Raw genomic sequence first — 21,185 nt, 5'->3', positions numbered from 1 at the left:
CTGGCATACACTCTGGGATTTTCTTGGCCCCTACCTTGTGGACATGTGACCTAAACATTTAAACCTTTGCAGAAACTCCCAGGAAGGCCTGCTATCCCACTCCTCCACACAGAGCTGTGGCCCAGGCTGGATTCTCTGTGGTATCGCCAACCTTGCCCTGGTTCAGGACAGGATTCTGTATTGGATAATGATCTAGTTGGTGTTATCTAGGTGCTGCTATGACAGCACCCCTCCTGGACACATGCTTGGTTTGATGTCTAATTCCCTGGATGAACTTCTAGGAAGTGGAATGATGGAGCAGAGCCCAATAAGGGCAGTCTGTAACAACAACAGCCTGCATACTTCTCACCATGCCTACTGTAAAGCAGGAACCACAGAAGTACTGCTACTGGAAACAACACCTGACCACATCTCTAGGTCCATAAAAGGGACTCAGGAAGGGAGTACACACACAAGGTAAGAGCCCTGTACCCACAGTGAGCTGGTGACTACCCCAGCAGAGGAGTGAAGAGGCTCCCTGGTGAAGGAGAACCAGATACACCCGGTCCCTCAGTCACAGCAGGAGCTGTGTTTATCAGGTGGGGAAAGGTAGAAGCAGGCATGCAGTTCCTCTGGATGCTAGGAGGGGCTGGTGATGCCAAATGTGGCCACTGGCCTGGGCAGAAGCTGGGCTACCATGCAAGGAGCTGGGTCTCCATGGCCACAGCAGTGCATGGAAGCCACCACAAAGCACAGAGAGCAAGCAAAGCGACCCTGAATTCCTGTTTGTTGGTTATTTGTTTTGTTCTTTGTGTGGCTGGGTTCTTTTTTTTCTTTTCTTTTAAATAAAAAAGCTGCAAGGTTTCCACCATCCATGTTCTCCTTGAGATGGCTGGCAGGTTGTCTGGAAGCGTCCTGGGTGGCGGCCGAGCCGCGCTGGGGCAGGTATCCTGGCAGCGATGGGCAGCCCGGCCGCAGGCCACGTCACTGCACAGCAGCATCTGGATGGCTCTGGTACCGCTGCCTCCAAACCTCCTGGATCTTTCTGCACCATTTGTGAGCATTCCCGCTTGGATCCATCAGGTAATACGTCCTGTTAGGCTGCAAAGACAGAGCATCTGATGTCCTCCAGGGAGTCCCGAACCCACCCAGCCTGTCTTGCTGTCAATGCTGCCAGTACCTTTTCAAAGCCTGTGGGCACAGTGGGCTTCTTCAATCTATAAATGTAGAAACTAAGTACATGGGCAGGTGACCTACAGAAGGCAATAATGAAGAAGAGTATTTCCTGGCCCAATTCAGGCCTAAGTTGTTCATACAGGTCTCTGAGACACAGGAAGCTGGCCTGACCCTAGATGCTTCCTTAGCCAAAGCAAGGGACACATCCAACAGAAATGCAGAAGCAAATCAGAGGCCTTATAGGGACAGACTCACCGTGTGGACAAAGAAAGTTTTAAAATTCTTGGCCTCTGGTCGGAGTTCTTGTGACCATGGAATTTCACCTTTCAAGACTTTGTTGACAGGATCAACATAATATAAATGTGGCCCTTCTGTGAGTAATAACTGCCGTCGTCTTGCAAATAAACCCTGGTACAAATAAATAAAAAACAAACTGTTTGATCAAGTAATAGATGGGAATAACTTGTAAGTAGCTCAGGGAATAGTGACTGCCAGCTACCTATCCATTCACCTGAGAAACCTCCTCAACCTAGGGCCACCATCTTACATCAAGAAAGCATAAGCACAGGTCTCTGCTATTTAGCTCACAATATGCCCATCAGTCCCCTGGCCCCTCAGTTTCTCTAAGCTACAGAGTCTATCCTTGGTAGGCCAGGCCTCAGGACACCTCCATGGAGATTCTCTCTTCCAGAGTATACACAGCCAGGAAGGGTGTTAGGAAGCCCTTGTTAGTTGAGTCTAATATATTCTACACTATCTGTTGCCCATAAAATGTAATAAACAGCAGGACAGTGGTGGCCCACACCTTCAATCCCAGCACTCAAGAGGCAGAGGCAGGCAGATCTCTGTGAGTTCAAGGCCAGCCTGGCCTACAGACACAGTTCCAGGAAAGCCAGGGCTACAGAGAAACCCTGTCTCAAAAAACAAACAACAAACATAATGACAACTGTATTTTCAAATTTTCTAATGAAGGACTACTTGCTTAGCTCTCAGAAATGATACATCTTCCTTAATGTGACAGAAACCTTAGCTTAGTGAGATGGGCCTTGTGAAGCCATGAGAAAGCATGCCTTGTGGCCAGAGCATAAAGCTGGTTTTCTACACAACTCCACTGTTCCCTGAGATCCTGAGTGTTCCCAATTATAAAATCTAGATATGATCTCCAAAGATCATGCCAAAATATCATACCAACAAATCATGACAGGACTCCAGGATGAAGAACTGATCTGAGCTAAAAGCAGTAGGAAGTCATAGGATGAATAGGAGCAACAGGGACTTGACTCACCTTTCGCTTATCCACTGGACCCATTTTTAATATTAGGTTATTTTCTACAAACTGGTGCCTAAAAAAGAAAAAAGAATGAGACAGCAATTCTCCAAACTCTGTCCTTTGGACAAACTCCATGAGGCTTCTGTAGACTTTTTTTATCAGTCAAGTCTGGCCCCCCACCCCAAAATTCAGCCTCTCTTTAGGTCCAGGAGATACCCCAGATGCACCTAATGACCAAGTTCAGTCCCTGGGAACAACATGGTAGAAGGAAAAAACTAACTCCCATAAGTTATCCTATTACTTTTACACATATATTATGGCAGGAACACATGAAAGGAGAAAACTAACTCCTCCAAGGTGTCCTTTGACTTCCTTATGCACAAACAATAAATAATGTTAGCATTTTTAAAGAACTTGGTCTGACTTACTACATGAGTGTGTGTGCTTCACCTCTGTCTCCTCACAGTCAAAGATGGCTTAACATCTAAAGGTATTTTATTGGGTTAAAGCTACCTTTTGTTTTTTGTTTAATTTAATTTTATGCACTTCAGTGTTTTTGCCTGCATGTGTGTCTGTGTGAAGGTGTCAGATTACCTGGAACTGGTGTTACAGACAGTTGTGAGCTGCCATGTGGGTGCTGAGAATTGAAGCAGGGTCCTCTGGAGAAACAGTCAGTGTTCTTAACTGCTGAATCATCTCATCTCTCCAGCCTCCATAAAGCTACCTTTAAATATCTATCATGGTACTTTTTTTTTTTTTTTTGAGCTACTATGATAGAACCCATTACTTTGTGTATCCAGAAAAGCACTTCACCTACCTGAGGTTAGCTCTATGTCCTGTCTGATGCCACTTCTACTATTAAAAAGTTACATTTTCTGTCTGAAATTTGTCTAAGTCAAGCATGTAGATACTCTGATACCTCCCTGGGGCACTTATGAGCAGAACCCTCTACCCCCTACTACCTGACTCACACAAAACCAACCAGACTATCTTCCAAAGCACACTGCCTAACCAAAATGGTCTCAAAATGGTACTGTGTAGACTTTGAAAACAACTAAGATTCTGAACAAAGACAGAACAGTGACCCATAAAAAAGAGTGAACTACACATTGTCTGATAGATATTTACTAACCAAACACCCAACTTGAAACACAGGGGGAATAGGCTGGTTCTGAAAAGCACATTAGTGAGGAAGGCCTACTGCCACATAGAAGGTACAAAGCACAAAGATATGCAGGTAACACTGCAGGACCTGCCATAAAGTCCACCTAACAAGCAGACCCTGTAATAGTTTAACATAAGCTCTCGCAAGTAAAGAAAAGGCAGACTAACTAGTTAAATTATTGGAGGGAGAACAAACAACATGAAAGCAAAGGGTCTGAAGCCAAGGAAGCAAACATGCTCCTATAACCATGCATCAGTGTGCCCTTTGCTGACTCTGCACACAGAGAATGCACTCACAGCCCAACATCCTCTAAATCTTCAGGGGAGCATGTGTGCACATGTGTGCTTGTTCAAGAAATGTCACTTGCCTATGTAGTCCAGGATTCAAAGGTACAAGAAACAGGCCAAGAAAGTTCCATTAACAGCAGCAACACCACAATCCACTACTTAATCAGCCACTTGCAACAAACAAGTCAGTGCTTATTTATCTGCCTGCTTCTTTCTTTCTTTTTTTCTTTCTTTCTTCTTTATGATGGTACTGGGGGTTGAATCTAAAGCAAATATTCTATCACAGAGTCATACCCCCAACTCTGCTTATCTACTTTGAAAACATTACTTCAACAACTCATTTGGACTTTTTATAGGCTGGGTGATGGTGGCACACACCTTTAATCACGGCACTCGGGAGGCAGAGGAAGATGGATCTCTATGAGTCTGAGGCCAGCCTGGTCAACAAAGCAAGTTCCAGGACAGCTAGAGCTGTTACAAAGAGAAGCCCTGTCTTGGGGGGGGTGGTAATGAATTTGCTGCCTGAATGTATGTTTGTGCCTGCAGAGGCCCAAAGGGGGTGATGGAACTAGAGTCACAGATAGTTGCTGAGCTGCCATATGGGTGCTGGGAATCAAACCCTGGTCCTCTTAACTGCTGAACCATCTCTCCAGCTCTACTGACTTTTTATGAGGCCCAGGCACACCTTATGCATCTTTCTCCCTGGAAGATTAATAGCTAGAACTACAGCTGAAGTAGAGCCACAGATAATTAACTACTCAGTTCATGGGTAGCTTCCCATTCACACATAGCAATGTGGCTCTCCCAAAACAGGCAAATTCTGTCATTGATGTTAGAGAGGTGAAGACACAGAGACTGGTAGTTCAACTCACAATGGCAGCAATGCAAAACTCCAAAGTCTGGTTCTCTCCTCTACTATCCATATACACCTCAAGACTATCCTCCTGTCTCTGCCTCCCGAGTGCTGGGACTAAAGGTGTGTACTACCACTACTGCCTGGCTCCAGACTTGAAATCTTGAGGAAAGGATAGAGAATCCCAAACCCAAAGAAAGTGGGCAAGATACTGTAATCCTCTTGTTCTGATTAGCACTCACAGCCCTAGGCAGAGAAGAGCTGAAACATGCACACCCTGAAGACAGTGCTTCTAGCCAGGCTCTGAGATGAAGAGCTCCTGCATGAGACTATAGAAAGCAGGACAGCTAGGGACTCAGCATACACACAAAGCTCCTGCTTGGAACTGCAGCTAGGACTGCTCAAATTGTTTTGATCCAAAATCTTCCTTAGATTACAGAATGGGAGAAAATATTTACCAGCCACACTTCAAATAAGAGATTAATAACTAGAAACACTTTAAAAAAAAAAAAAAAAAAAAACTGACCTGGCACTGTGGCACACACCTTTATTCCTAGCACTTGGGAGGCAGAAGTAGGAGGATCTCTGTGAGTCTGAGGCCAGTTAGTCTATAGAGCTAGTTCCAGGACAGACTCCAAAGCAACACAGAGACACCCTGTCCTGCTCCCTCTCTCCTCCCCCACCCCCCAAAAAAGAAAAAGAGATTGAGATCAAAATAAAGCAAAAACAAAAAATTCTTTTCTATCCCTGATAGTAATAATACCTTAGGATTGAGTGAGTTAAGGAACAAATTTAAATTCCCCAGAATTATTATAGGTTAATTTCTAGGAGCAGAATCCATATTTAATTTTTCTAGAGAAAATGAGTTTTGACAGTAAGACATTCTAGTCTTAGTCATCTGCATATCACTAGAAAAGCTACTAAGGTTTCTTCCTCCCTCTCCATAAAGTCTCCTGAGTCTTATTATGCGTTCTCCCTCCTGCCTTATAACAAGTCCTCAATTTTCCTCCTCCCATTGCACTCAAATATACATTCCTGTGAGATCCCTCTGTCATAAAAAATGCCTCAGCATAATGGGAGAAGATATGCTCAAAATATATTATATGTATGTATGTATGTATGTATGTATGTATGTATGTATAAAATTGTAAGAGAATTAAACCTTAAAGTAAAAGCATAAAGCATAAAAATACTAGAAGAAAATAAAGGTAACCAGGCATCAATTGTGACACACACTGTATAAAAATACTGAAGCTAAGTAGACTTGGATGGAAAACAAGATTAGAACAGGAACAGGTTAGATGAACGTTGTAAAAATTTACAACTATAAAACAATATTCTTCAATAAAATGAGAAGTTGAAGAAAATGCAAAATACAGTTTTCACATATGTGAGTCTTAAAATCAATATATAAGATGTAAAAACATAAGAATAGAATGTAATTCAAGTCCCAGCTAAGGTCCCCTAATAACCTCTGGGAACCTGTTCCTCTGAAGAGCACTGCAGAGGTAAGACAAGGACAAGCAACCAGTCCACGTCTGTTCTCTGCTCCCATGCACCCTCTATTTCTAGATGGGGTGCTGATGCCTACAGTTCTTACCAAGGGTTTCCACTGGCTTGCTTTTCCAATAACAATCTTTTCTCATCTTCTGAAAACTGTAAGTCTAGTTCAAATGAGTTAGTGTCCAAATCATGGATGTACTGCTCTATGTTGCTGCCTGACCTCTGAGGCAGGCTGGAATCCACCGCAGACAATGAGTGGGAAGAGGAGGAGGATGACACTTGCATGCAGCCAAACTGACTCAGGAGATTGTCATACTGCAAGGGAAAAGGGAGAGACATACCTTTATTTGTCTGTTAGGTCAAAGATTGCCTCCCACATTGCCTGGCCCCCACAGCCACTCACAACCTGGTAAGCTTACGCATGTACTTCAAAGCCAGATGAATCACTTGTCCTTTTTGTTGTAAATAGACATATTCTCTTCCAATGGCCATTTGGCCACTAAACCAAGGCAAAACTGGACCTTCCTGCCCCTTTTCTGATAGGAGCAGAGGTCAAAGAGGAGCTACACTACATACTTCATCTCCAGGGAGAAAAAACCTGGGATCCTTACCCAGCACAGTACCCCAAGTTAGGAACCTCTAGAACAGCTACCGCCTGGCAAGGAACTCAATGTTTGGGCAAACTTCTCTTTTAGTCCTGGGATCTTAAGTTTCAGAGCTATTGCATAGTCTGATTTAGCTTACATTTGTTTTTTAAAATATTTTTTAATCTCAGAAATGATTCTAGGGGGGAAAAAAAATACAAGCCAGTATTGACACAGAAAGCAGAATGGGCAGCTCACATTCTAGCACACTCCCAGGCAACAACAGGGCCAAAGATCTTTGAGTATGGGTAAAGGTAAATATGGCCACTCTGGGCAGCAGTTATGTTAGATGCAGGCCTCATACTCGTGAGTCCTGCCTTCCATACCCTGAATTTCCAGAAAGAGAGCCCTGTCTACTATATTCCACAGAGGTCAGACCCTACCCTCTGCAGAGTCCACAAGTCCTATGCCCCCCTTCTTGCTGCTGCCCAGTGGCACTCTGCAGAACATACACTTGCATAGCCCCACAGTAGTCACAGCTCCATCTTGCTGACTGCAGATGCATACCCTAGCACTGTCTCCACTTCCCTTCCTAGAGGTTCTAGAGGTGAGAGAAATTGTGTTCCCGCATCAATTTACAGAAATCACTACTATACTTCTACTGGGGTGAGGGGTGTCCCCACAAAACCTTTCAGAGCCAGTAAGGTGGCTTCACAGTCAAATTCCTCTGGTCAACACTGAATTTAAAAGCAGCACAAAGCCACCTCTCCACATCACTGAAATGCTCCATCTATGAAAAAGGAATACCTGCAGAGCAGATTTCCTCTGTCCCAGCATTCCCAAGACCCCATCCATCTAAAGGTGAACTTTGTCTAGATGCTTACAAAGCCCTTAAAACATCCTGGTAGAGCTAAGCAGCCACACAATAAAATCAAGTTGCTGCCACTCAGAGCTAGATTATACAGGCAGAAGTCAAAACTTTCCATTAAAAAAAAAAAAAAAAAAAAAAAAAAAAAAAAAAAGCCTTCCTTCTCCTCAACAGTGCAGAGCAGGCCTTCAGAGATGCATTTAAAATGCACATAAAATATACATGAAGAAATATATGTAGCTCCTGGCTACTAAGATCAACGATAATGGAGTCTATCCTGCCCTTTCAAAGATCAGCTGCCTTTGGGAGTGATAGGAAGGGACAGAGCCCATGGGCTGAAGGACTGCCTGCCAATCCTGGTTAACTTCTGCAAGAATGAGAGTTCTAATAAAGACAACACCAAGGTTTCCACCAGCACCCTATGACATGACCCAAAAGGACAACACTCAAGAGCATTTTGGAAGCAAGAGGGGCAGGGGCAGGAACTCCTGGCTCAAGGCCTTTCTCTGCAGTGGACATATGCAGAACCGGCCACTGTCTGCACAGATGCACTTGAGTTTCATTCCCTATAAGTCTGGGCACAAAGGGCATTTTGGGAGAAAATGGGGATATGCCAAACAGCAAGTAAAAGACAGATAATTCCTTGATCTCTAAGAGGCAAAAATAACAATACTTTTAATTTAGGTTTAGAAGATCCTCTTTTGTTTGGGGTTTTTTGTTTGTATGTATGTCTTATTCTGAGACAGTGCCTAACATATAGTGTGTGTGTGTGTGTGTGTGTGTGTGTGTGTGTGTGTGTGTGTGTGTTTACACTTAATGTTCCCAGATTCCTTGGGCCTGGAATTATAGACAGTTGTGAGCCAATATGTGGGTGCTGAAAATCGAACTCACTATCTATGAAAGGACAGAAAGTCGTCTTAACCAGTGAGCCGTATCTCCAGCCCCAACTTTTAGTCTTCTTGCCTCAGCTTATTGAATGCTGAGATCACCCACACACACCCACATTCACAAAGCTTGGCTGTTTTTGAAGGCTTTCAGGTAAATGTCATAATTGCTCAGTCAGTTGAACAGAAGTTAGAATAAGTCAAGAAAACAGAAATGAGAAAAAAAAATTGACTTGAATCAACGAACTGTTAAAAGAAAAATTAAATATGGTGGTCACAATGGAAGCAGAGTCTGGATAAGACTGTAACCGTGGGGGCTACAGAGATGGCTCAGAGGTTAAGAGCACTGGCTGCTCTTCCAGAGGTCTTGAGTTCAATTCCCAACACCCACATGGTGGATCACAACCGCCTATAGTGGGATCTGATTTCCTTTTTTGGTGTAAGGGTATACATGCAGATGGAGCACTCATATATACATAAAATAAATAAATCTTTTAAAAAACAAGACTGAAATTGTGGAGGGACACTATTACTTATTTCTGTCTCTTTTGCTGGTGTTTCCCACTTTTCAATGTAGAAAGTTTTAAAACCAAAGTTTATTCAAGGTCTTGTGTCTACTGTCAATTCTTCAGAGACAAGCTGCTTTGAAGCCAGTGACAGCAACTGCACACAAACCCCACAGGGCAGCACCACTGAAACACTAGGTACCTACTGCTGAGCATCAAGCTACAGGGACTGGAGTCTACCCTCCCAAACCACATCCCTGGGAATTCAAATCAGTAGCATCCCGGGGTCTCTTGAAAAAATAAGCATTTCAGAACATTAAAAAAACAAAACAAAACAAAACAAAACAAAATCAGAAAGGCTCTGAGCCAAAAGCCGCCAATGATGAGCTTCCAGGGCCGCAGTGTCAAAAGATGAGGGATTAGGGCAGGTCACTGGTCTCTCATCCACAGGTCCAGACCACATCCCTTGCCTCCCTCCCATCCCTATCCCCCAAACAGGTAAATGTTCATCAGCTGAGAAAATAAGAGCAGGAATCAGAAATAAGAACACCTACACAAAATGTGTTATCATTTACTTATCAAAACAAGTATTAACCACCATCAAATCCACCATATTCACTCATACATTTTAACCAGCAATCACATACATTAGAGTTCCAAGGAATCATATTTATACAGCATGGCAAGCAAATTTCTCTTTGCCTGAACTAGTCCCCATGGGTGCCAGCTTACGTTGCCATAGCAGTCTTCATCATCCTCTGACATGGCTGGCAAGTAAGCTGTGAGCTTCGGAGGTGTCTGCTGGTGCAGATTCTCCCATGTGATGGACTCAAAGAATGGATGAGCTTTGAGAGGCTCGTACCCTTCCATCTCTTCACAGCCTAAACGCTTTGTGGCATCTAAAACCTTAAATGATAGCCAAGACATGTCACTGTCAGGGTTGAAATGTAAGTATTTGTTTATTTATTTTGTGCAAGTGTCTCCAAGTCCTGAGACCTTCTGGAAAGAGTACGGACACTGTGGTCCATACCCCTGCCCATGCCAAAGTAGAAAAAGCCAAAATTGACCAAGATTCTTACTCAACCCAAGGCTCTGCCTTTTTCTTTCTACAGGTAAAACAAATCTCAACCTCAAAAGTCAGAGGGTGGCAGCAAGCATCTTTTTAAAGCACACAGCTAAAAATGTTATAAAATGATGTGAGCCCTGGTAGGCTGACCACACAACAGGGCAAGCCCCACTCCCACAACTATCTGGGCAGCACAAACTGGATTTGAAGAAGTAATTCTAAAGCTAGGAAGGGATGGGAAGATGATAATGGAAAAAGTTGGGGAGTATATATGTTGAAAACACAATGTCTGAAATTTTCAAAGAATAAAAATGTTGTTCAAAAAATGGGAGAGAAAAAAAATGCTCACTTATTGAAAACAAAAATGCTGCCAGGTGGATGCCTTTAATCCCAGCACTTGGGAGGCAGAGGCAGACAAATCTCTGTGAATTAAGGTCAGCCTTGTCTACAAAGCAAGTTCTAGGACAGCCAGGGCTATTACACAGAGAAACCCGGTCTGGAAAAAACAAAAAACAACCAAACAAACAAATAAAAAACTTTAAAAAAGAAAAAAGAACAAAAATAAGAAATAATAACTGTGAAAAGTCAAGCAAGGAGTGGTGATATATAACTATAATCCTAGCACTCAAGTTGAGCAGGAAGGCTGTCAAGCATTTTAGGATAACCTGGGCTAAACAGCCAAGACTCTGCCTATAAGAACAAAGTAAATGAACAATGAGGCTCTCACTGGGTGGAATATCATATCTCTTAAAGGCTGTGGCACAGTTACTCCTATGCCTGCAAGGTTGAATCAAGCCCACTCCGTAATGAGGGAAATGAAGGAAACAGCTCAGAAGGATGGTTAGGAAGAGCCAACCCTGAACCTACCCATGAATATAGGACATGGACCTGATTCCCAAAGAAATATGAGGAAAGGAGATCAGGGTACAAAGCAACAAAGCTGAAACCGCCCCCCCCCCAAGGTTTTTTTAACATAAAATGACAGACAGCTCTTTCTTGGGTAAATCTGTTTCTCTCTGCCTTGTTACCTAGGCTGACCTTTACAAGTAGCTTACACTCTAAAAGTGACTTTGGCAGATGTCACTGAACAAGATTTACAGCCATCTGCACTGACTTGGATAAACCCAGTCACTCAATGGCAATCACTTAAAATGTGATGCAATGTTAATGAACACACACAAAATGATACAGTAACTTCCTCTTTAAAGTCAAGAATTAGGTACTGAGATGAGATAAAAAATACTTACCTATCTATAATCACTGTCTACCTTAAGCACATTTTTCAAAAGGATGCCCATGAGTGCAACAGCAGAAGGTAGCTATGATGATTCCTCACCACAGAAAATCCAAAATACTTACCAAGAGTTTTTCCACAAGATCTCTTGCCTTAGGAAAGAATTTCTCTGGGAAATCATATTCTAGCTTAATGATCTTCTGAAATATAAGATATTCATTTCTGTGAATTTAAAAATAAAAAAGTGCTGTTATTTAGGCAAGGGTTTTTCAAATCTCTAATACCAGGTGCACTTTACAGAACAACCCAATGTCACCTTCACCTCCCAGGCCAGCTCTTGTTAAAGTCCCCAGGTACCACATATTCTTAAGTTATGGTAGAAGTTCCTCCCCACTGGACACAACCTTTGTCCAGACCTCCCAGCAGCTGATGGCAGTAGAGTATGCTGTGATAGGATCAGAAGCCTGAGATGTACAGAATCCCTCTTACCCGGCTCTGAACGGTGGGAGTCCTGCCACAAGCTGATAGATTATACATCCAAGAGCCCAAAGGTCTGAACTTTAAGGTAGGGAAAACACAAAGAAAAATGGGATTGGTATAATTTAAATGATAAAAAAAGGTTCATTTTGCACTCTCTGTCTATACCACCCTACCTTCAGCCTCCAATGTATTCCTATCCCTTAAGACAAGGTATGTGGGAAGTTTGAATTTGCTTTTCTGAGCATCTCCCTGTGACCTGAGTCAAATGGAAGAGCTACCAAGTTGTTCAGCTCCCCTGGAGATGTCTATTGAGGGTTAATAACTTCTACATGTCCTTGTCTTGTTCTGAAGAGAACACAGTTCTCCTCAGGTAAGCTGAGAGTTGAAGAATGCTAACTAGTTGCAACTTTAGGAAGTCTGAGGGAGAAGCTCCTAGTGCTAGGGAGCGGGGCTAGAAGAGACAGCTTTGTCACTGTAGGGTGATACTGCTATAACTAATTCAAATGCTCTCTTTGGGCATGACTTGGGCTCACCTCAGAAAAGATTTAAAAACCGGATGAATGTGGGGCTCGAAAGGATGTACACAATACATGATTGGCTTGCTTCTACCTCAACTGCTACAAGTAAGAGACATGTTATCATGATCACCTCACTATTTTTAATATATTTTATTTTATGTGTATGAGTGTTTTGGCTGTATGTGTGTATGTATGTGCACTATGTATATGCAGTGCTCTTCTGAGAGGTCAGAAGAGGGCTTCTTACCCCTTGTGAATGGAGTTATAAATGGTTGTGAGCCATCATGTTGGTGCTAAGAATTGAACATGGGACTTCTGGAAGAACAACCAGTACTCTTAACCACTGAGCCATCTCTCTAACACCTAGCTTATCATTTTATTCACCTGGTTTTCTTTAGTGCTTTGTCTAGGTAAAACAGGGAGTGAAACAAACAAAAATCAAGTAGCAAAGTAGGTACATAGAAGCAAGAGAAGGGCAGGGTAAGGTCAAACCACTCAGACCTCTCAGGGTCCCCTCTAGAATGTGGGAACTCAAGCAGTAAGGGCTTAGGTAGCTTCTCTGTAAACTATCTCAGCATTCTGTCATTTGCATTTTGGCTCTGGAAGCAGTGTATCAAGGCTTTCTAAAGTACCAGATGGGGCAAGTCTTAAACCTTGAAGCATGAACTCCAGAGCCCCAGCTCTGTTTTATCAGAAGAGCGAGAAGGTAACCCTGAAGCCAAGTGTCTGTATCATCTCCAGGGCATACACAAGCAAATCAGCACCACCCATGAACAGGATAGCTCAATAAATTATGATAATCTCATGCAACAACAAAAAAATGCTAGTTGGAAAAGATATATGCAGATACTTTTAATGAATCAGGTTATTAATCAGCATGAAACCAAGAGAACTCATACTGGATATACTGTATGACTGCACACGTGTGAAAACTTCCAACATTCATAAATGCACCAAATGACGAGAAAAACACAAACTATCTGGGAACATACATAGAGATCAATTTTCTATAGTTCACTACAATTTATAGGCATTCCATTTAAAACTCTATTTTAAAAGACCCTCAATATTTTAGTGACTTCACAAAATTTAAAATTCAAAATTAAAAGAGACAAAGTGATGGCTCCCTCAAAACATTGTTCTAATTTCAGACAATTTCCTTCACTCACATTTACACATCCTGGAGAATATGAACTACATAGAGCAAACATGTATGTACCTGACTCCCCAGAGCCTGGAGCTCTTTTCCTATCAGTGCTGGCACTGATATTAGGAAGAGCTGACAGTAAGAAAAGCTGGTTTTTCAGCAACAATATATACTGGAAAACTGAAAAAATAGCACCCATCATTTGGCACTGCTAACACTGGCCAGATCATCTTCTTCACATTACAGGATGCTAAGTGACATCCCTGGCCTTCATTCATTATAGGCCAACACATCCCACCCCAAGCTGAAACAGTAAAAAGCTTCAGGGACTGGATAGATGGCTCAATGGTTAAGAGCACTTGCTATCTTTACAGAGGTTCAGTTCTCAGTACCTACAATGGCAACTCAAAATTGCAATTTCAATTTGAGGGGCTCTAATGCCTTCTCTGGCCTTTTGCAAGGACTGAGCACATAGATGGTAAACATATATACACAGAGGCAAATACTTATATACACTAAAAAGCAAACAAACAAACAACCCAAAAGATCTGACCTAGAACAATGTCTGGCTCAAGGTAAGAACTCAAATTCTGATGACATTGTTTGTCCCCCTGGGTACACCTCTAGGTTTTCCAAAGCTGTCAATCTCAGAGCTACCTAACCAGATTCCCACATTCATTTACACAGGTGACCCCCTTTGCAACCTGCTTAAGCAGGATACCTATGTTCAGAACTCACAAGAGGCCAGACAGCTGGGGTTAAACCAGATACAAAGTAGTTTTTCAAGAAGCACCCAGTTAGTTATAGCTTCAAGAAATAGAGCCTGTCTCCTGAACCTGCTCTTCAAACCTTAAATCCATATCCTAATGTGGCTCTTCAGTCTGTAAAGACAGTGTCTTTGACTGGCATGGCCTCGGGCCATTGTCTCCCTTCAGAATGGCCCTTCTTTACTCTCTAACCTCTGACCTTTGAATAAATAAATAAATAGATAAATAAGTAAATGAATCTGTACTGGAGAGATGGCTCAGTGGTTAAAAGCACTGATTGCTCTTCCAGAGAACCTAGGTTCCATTCCCAGAACCTACATGGTGGTTTACAACAATCCATAACTCCAGTTCCAGGGTATCTAACATCCTCATCTAGTCTCCAAGGATACCACCCATGCACGTGGTACACAGACATACAGGTAGGCAAAATAGCCACATACATTAAAACGAACAAACAAAAATGTTCCAATGCCAGTCTCTACATCACTCTACACACTCTATGCTTCTGATATTCATTACTGAGGCCACCACTAAGATCCAGCTGCATCTCTCAAACAACCTCAATGCCATGATCACTGCCAAGCCTACCCCAGAACTATATGCCCTGGGCTAGAAATTTCTTCCCTCTGTCTCTCTAGGGCTTTTATCTACCTCCAAAGACCCCATGACACTACAACAGGCACAAGCCTGCTATAATCCTGTGGCATAACAGTCACACTTGTCCATTGAACAGCTTTCCTAAATGAAGATGATCAGCTTCTACCCAAAAAGCAATAACCAGCAAGGAATTATAAATTATAAAAGTAGAATGCACACATATCAAAGGGAAAGTACATGTATTAAAAAATAAACAGAAGACTAACTTCTTTGGCTCTCACTATGAAACCCCCAGCTGGTCTGGGAACTTGCTATACAGACTAAGATGGCTTTGAATTCAGAAATCTACCTGCCTCTGACTCTTGAGTATTAGGATTAAAGGTGTGCAACAACATGCCTAACCATTTTTGTTTGTTTTCATGCAAGGTTTCACCATGTATCCCTGACTGTATTTGTACTCATGATTCTCCCTAATTCATACTTTGGGATTATAAGGGATGTATCATTGTACCAAGCTTCTATGTAGCTATTTAAGACCTAAATAAAATTTCTCTTTCAAATAGTAATTCCTCATGACTAAACCTAGTAGATATCACAGAGAGAAGAGAAGAGCAGTTGTATCAAAAACAGGTTACCTCTTACACGCCGACTTCTCCGTGAGCAGCTCTGGAGAAACATACTGTGCTGTTCCTACAAATGAGTTGGCCCTAGCTAAGAAGTGAAGAGGGGGGAAAAAAAGAAAAGGTCACACTTAAAAATGTAATCCTTAGCCCCCAACCACATTGGTCCTCCTGTGTATTCCTCAGAGTGTCAACATCTAACTAACTATAGCAGATGGGAGCTGACTGTCAACTGAACTGGTCACCTGAACTAGATTGAGCAATTAAAGGACCCTACTAAGGATACCTGCTAGAACCTATCTACCTAGCACCTCCAACCTAACACCCAACTGTAGGTACTCACCACATTCATCCATCATCTTGCCACTAGAGAAAAGCAATGTAAGGACAGAGGTCCTTGTCTGTGGTGCTTATTACTAGACCTGTGGCACCTAAATACAAACTGAACACCCAGCAGGCACATATAAACAGCTGCAGATCAGGGACCATCCTCTTTTAGTCACTACTAGCTTGGGTATTCAAGATACCAGGGCAAAAAGACTTAGGCTTCCAGCCCAGAGAGTGTCTACATTCTACTGCCTATAGTTCTGACCCATGAGACACTCATCTGCAAACTACAGTGCAGACACCAGATGTTCTGAACCCATATAAGGGGTCCACCTCCCATTCACTCCAGGTCCCTGAGGAACATGAGAACTCAGCTTCCATATGGAAGACAGTGCTGGGCTACATTTCTATGCTTTTTAAAAGTGGCTACAGAGCAGTAAGGTTAGTCCTGTGCTGAATTATCAGATTCTGAAGAAAATGTACACCAAAAAATGTCCAAAGCACAGCTCTTAAACTTGATTCAGGATCAAAGCGACATCCTAGCTCCAGGTTTTGGACAGGAAAAATCAGCACAGGCATGATGGGAAAACAGAGAGATTCTCCCCACAAGAAAGAGTTAAGAGATGGGGTGACCATTTGATTCAACTTTAAAATAGACAATGGACATGAGTCTTTAAAGATGCAAGAATCAGGGCATTTCAGCAGTGACAGAAGGGGCAGCAAGGGCACTACTACACCACCTGAGGAAGCATCTTTCCTCAAAGGTGTAAGGTTTGCTGTTTGCAAAGGATGCTGTAGATACGTTACCAGTCAGTACAGGAGGACTGTACAAAGGCAAAGAACAGATAAAATCTGACAAAGAACATGTATGGGAACAGCCTATAGAAGGAAATGCAAGATTCCATGAAAGGAAACCAGCAGGCCATCTCCTACAGCACCATGTGAACAGAACTTGTTTCATTATCTAAACTCTATTTCATCCCCAGCTGTAATCCTCTCTGGTTTGCTGTTTGTGGAAACAGGTCAGAAGCCTACTGCACTGCTCTTTTCCAAAAAGTAGCCACAGCCATAAAATCACACACTGTAAAGTGCTTATCAGACTCTTCCTTCCACTAACACAACTGTGCTCCAAGCCAGTGGCCAACCACATCTAATAGTCTTAATGAAGGTCTTTCTCTCTCTTGCTGAGACCCTAAGTATTGGCAAAAGGGCCAGGTAGCTCAGAAGAATCCCATGCACTTCAGAATCAAGGGCATTTACTAATCTACCAGGCAGCTTTCCCTCCCCTAGACAGCATCATCAGTAGGTTATTGTCTCTCTACTCAATGCTGTGGCAGAGTTCTCAGAAATCCAATTGTTCTTTTTTTATACCCTGAGTGGGCAGTTTCTATCCACTGAGGATGTCAGTGACAGAAGGGCAACAAGCCATCCCACGGACCCTGACAATACAGGTGTCACAATGTGATCCAAGGCTATGTACTAACTCTGAATATAACTTGTAATAATAGGCAAAATTAGCCCTTACTCATATAATTTTCCTAGAATCTCCCTGAGGATGCACGGGCCATCACAGGCAGCTATATACATCAGATGGGAAGACAGAAGGATGGGTGAGAGAAAGGCAATGGAGTGTTCTGAAGACACCACCTACAGTATATACAGACGCCACCAACTCTACCCCTAGCTCGCAAGTGACCTATGTTTTATGGAGCAAGAACTAGCAGAGCTATCTTTGGTCCTTTCCTTGCTACTAGACTTCACACACTATGACACTTTGAGGAGCCAAAAGGAATCTCTGTAATTAGTGATAATAACCATACAATGTAACATGTTGCTCAAAGTAGCTCTCAGCCTTAAGCCCAGAAAAGGGCTCTACTGAAAAGTCAAGCAAACATACCTTGCTTGCTCTCTGGGGATAGCACTTTTGCTGTTCCAAAATCTGTGATCTGGATGTGCATGTCTTCATTTAACAAAATGTTTTCTGGTTTAAGGTCTCTGTAAAAGCAGAATTTTACCTTTGAAATGAAATGCTTACAAAGTAGGAGCATTATCACATACTGTACATTTGGATGGAAACACAATAAAGTGATGAACCTTCTTTACAGACTAAGAACCTAGAATACAAGCCCAAAGTTCACATCAAACAGTGGCAACAGCATAGGATATAGACATCCCAAAATTATTTTATAGCTATAACAATTTTATCTTTAAACAGTTGTTACAAACATCTTAACACCTCTGGCTTCCATGAGATCCTATCTGCTTCATCTACCACTTTTAGTAACATTTTATTGAACTTATAAAGCACGGGACCAGAATTAAATAGATACAAGTTACAACTGACAAAATCAAAAGCACCAGATATCTGATCTGCTTAGTGTCACAGGAAGACAATTCATCCAAGTTGAACTGACAACCTAGACATGAGCTTTCAAAGTGCAGGATCCTTTCATTTCCAGCCTGTTTTCAGGTTTCTCAGTGAGCCATCACCTGGAAATACCTACACTGTAACTTGTATAAAGCTAGCCAATGCTGACCTCAGAGGGCTGGTATGGCCTCAGAGTCCCCACCCCTAATCATTACAGGGGCTATGATGTACACACCATCTGGAGCAGTGTCCATTACCTGTGAATGATGCCCTTGCCGTGCAAATACTCTAAAGCAGACACGATCTCAGCTGTGTAAAACCGGGTACAGGTCTCATCAAATGAACCGATTTTGCGGATGTATTTGAGTAACTCTCCATTTTTGGCATAACTAAGCCCAAAATCTGAACATTTGTGGTTAAGGAAGAACAGAAAAATTAACCTTAAAAGCCCCACAAGAACTTTTTACTTTCATTAAATGCATATTAAAGGTACCTATGCTCCAAGATAGTTCCCCTTTTTCGGGTCAGATCCAGGCCCCAGCTCCAAGACCAGATGCCAGCACAGAATTTCTAAGAAAATGACATAGTCCCTTTCAGCCCTGGTGCTCTTCTAGACACACAGTCCTTAGAGGCCTCTGAAAGGAAGCCTCTAGGTGGCTGTTGGACCAACAGACCATGGCCAAGGCACTAACAACATAGTTCTGAAGACTGAGTACTAACAGAACCCCAAGAGACTGCCACTATGACCCTTGTCTGAACTTGCTGCATTCCATGGGCTATGCTAACAGTCCTGTGCATTAAAGCAACATGTTTTATAACAGTTTTAATTTTCTGATTCATTTGATCCAATTGAGAAATACCTGCTGGGGAGATGAGAAATACCCTCCCCTTGGCCCCCGCCCCACATACACACCTATGCTGCAATATGTTCTGCTTATGCTTTTTTCTTCAAAGGGGACCAAAAAAAAAAAAAAAAACCCAGCTACAAATGACTGTTTTCCCCTGAAACTCTAAATATTTGTGCTTCTTACTGGAAATCTCCAGGTACCACACCTCCCTAGAAGCCTGGAACACAAGGGTCCAAATGCTCCATTCTGGCTTTTGTCTGCCAAGGCACTCCTGCCAACCACCAAGGAAGGAGCCTGAGGCTCTGGGGAAAGAAACAAACCCAAAAGAGAATGGACTACAACTAAAGCTGGTAAAGAGGCTCCTGGCCAGGCCCATCTCTGACCATCTATGTCTCTCAACTCAAAGCTTGACAGAGACCTTCAGGCCAAGCTGTATCCTGTCCGCTCCCTCAAACAAGAGGCTGATGCCATGTCTTGGCTAGTTTCATGTCAAGTGACACAAGTCAGTCATCTGAGAAGAGAGAATCTCAATTAAGAAACTGCCTTCTTAAGATTTGCCTGTAAGACTGTAGTGCATTTTCTTAATAGTGATTGGTGTTAGATGGTACCATCCCTGGGAAGGTGATCCTGGGATGTACAATAAAGCAGGCTGAAAAAGTCATAGGAAGCAAACCAGTCAGCAGCAATCCTCCATGGCTTCTGCAACAGCTCCTGTCTGGAGATTCCTGCCCTGATTTGTTGATCTGACTTCCCTCAGTGACAGACTATGATATGGACTCTAAGCTGAAATAAATCCTTTGTAGTCAATGGGGATTTATTACATCAGCAGACCATGGAGCCAATTCTAGCCTGACATAGGCTGGCAGCAGGGCCTCACCAGTTAGGAGCTCAGGTATAAGACCACAGCCATGGGATAAAGGGAATAGGGAGTAACTTCTCTTTCTGGCTTTAGCCTTTATCTGACCCTTCACTGGTTCCTGTAAGAGAGACACCTGTGGGTCTCTGCTCAGGGGGGAAGCAAAAGCAAGCTATCTTAAACATAGCATGGAATTACTTCTCAGGCTGTTGGTTCTCTGCAATTTATCTTTCCCCATTCCAGAATGTTCTTTTAGAGTTCATCAATCTAGTGTGCGTCCTAAGACCATCCTCTACCCACTTGGCCATAGTCAGTGCTCCAGGGCAGCAAAAGTTGTCACAGACTGAGTAAGCCCCTGGGACAGCAGGCACAAACCAACTGCCTTAACAGAGCTGGGAACCTAAGAACCCAATGTGTGCAATTTGCAGAAGAGGAATCTGGGAGAGATTAAGCAATTCACTCAGGACTAGAACCCAGTCCTGTAGTCCTGACTCCATGCTGCAAATGAGGCATCACGAGGACAAACAAGTGCAGATTGGTCTGGTAGGAGTTTAAAGATGATGGGGTAGAAAGCACCTACGTCTGAGAACTCTTTAGTCTTCATCTGTGTGTGAAGAGGAAGGTTCCCTCACTGGCTCCTATCTAGACAGGACTACAACACCTCAGGGAAAACTTAGGCTTGACCAAGCCTCTGGACTTACTTTCCCAGGTCCCTACATTAAATCTGATGGAGAGCCAGCCCTCAACAGTTCTTGTGTAATTTATCTGTCTGTTTTCAGTCTATGGCAGAGGTGCCTCCAGCCTCTGCCTCATCTTACATGTCCTGAATGGGTATGGGTTCATCCAGATGCTCTTGAAGGTAATAAAAAGAAAATACACAAGGACTAGTCCCTCTCCTTCACTTGAAATTGTGACTAAATGAAGGACAGTGTCATATCTGGGCATTTCTTCATGCAAAAAGTTTCATTTTTCTTCAACACAAATTATAGTGAGGACTGATTACCAGTGAGGCAGAAGCTACTGGATCTCATTCCCATGGGAGGTAGCAAGCCGTTGTGACCTTCTGGGTCTTAGACCAAGAACAGTATGTGCCATTAGACAAAGACCTAGAGTTCTTTCCACTTGAACCAACATGGCCAGTCTCATTTAGAAATCACATAGCAAGGACACTCTGGTCTGGCTTCCGAGCTATGATTCTACCACTGTAACCCTGACAGAAGATGAAGTCAAGCATGTGTAATTCTGTCTTGGCTATTCACTGTCTTGATATGATTTGGTGTCT

At 42.8% G+C, this 21,185-nt stretch overlaps 1 protein-coding gene across 5 annotated transcripts in view; it reads right to left on the bottom strand.

Moving 5' to 3' along the window:
• Window positions 1–547: 547 nt before the first annotated feature.
• The window catches only part of Pdpk1 (3-phosphoinositide dependent protein kinase 1), a 62,339-nt gene continuing 41,701 nt past the window's right edge, over window positions 548–21,185 (bottom strand). For all 5 annotated transcript variants that reach the window (XM_051181258.1, XM_051181256.1, XM_051181259.1 and 2 more), the window contains exons 5-14: window positions 18,457–18,601; window positions 17,729–17,826; window positions 15,520–15,595; window positions 11,865–11,933; window positions 11,501–11,597; window positions 9,808–9,981; window positions 6,331–6,548; window positions 2,441–2,498; window positions 1,411–1,563; window positions 548–1,080 (exon numbers count right to left, since the gene is read on the bottom strand). In XM_051181258.1, coding sequence (XP_051037215.1) covers window positions 964–1,080; window positions 1,411–1,563; window positions 2,441–2,498; window positions 6,331–6,548; window positions 9,808–9,981; window positions 11,501–11,597; window positions 11,865–11,933; window positions 15,520–15,595; window positions 17,729–17,826; window positions 18,457–18,601 — 1,205 coding nt within the window. In that variant the 3' untranslated portion in view covers window positions 548–963. The remainder of the gene's footprint in view (window positions 1,081–1,410; window positions 1,564–2,440; window positions 2,499–6,330; window positions 6,549–9,807; window positions 9,982–11,500; window positions 11,598–11,864; window positions 11,934–15,519; window positions 15,596–17,728; window positions 17,827–18,456; window positions 18,602–21,185) is intronic.

Source organism: Phodopus roborovskii, unplaced genomic scaffold (assembly GCF_943737965.1).
Source record: "Phodopus roborovskii unplaced genomic scaffold, PHOROB, whole genome shotgun sequence".
Classification (NCBI taxonomy): Eukaryota; Metazoa; Chordata; class Mammalia; order Rodentia; family Cricetidae; genus Phodopus; species Phodopus roborovskii.
The sequence above is the reverse complement of the archived record's forward strand: the minus strand, read 5'-3'. Positions and strand labels throughout refer to the sequence as shown.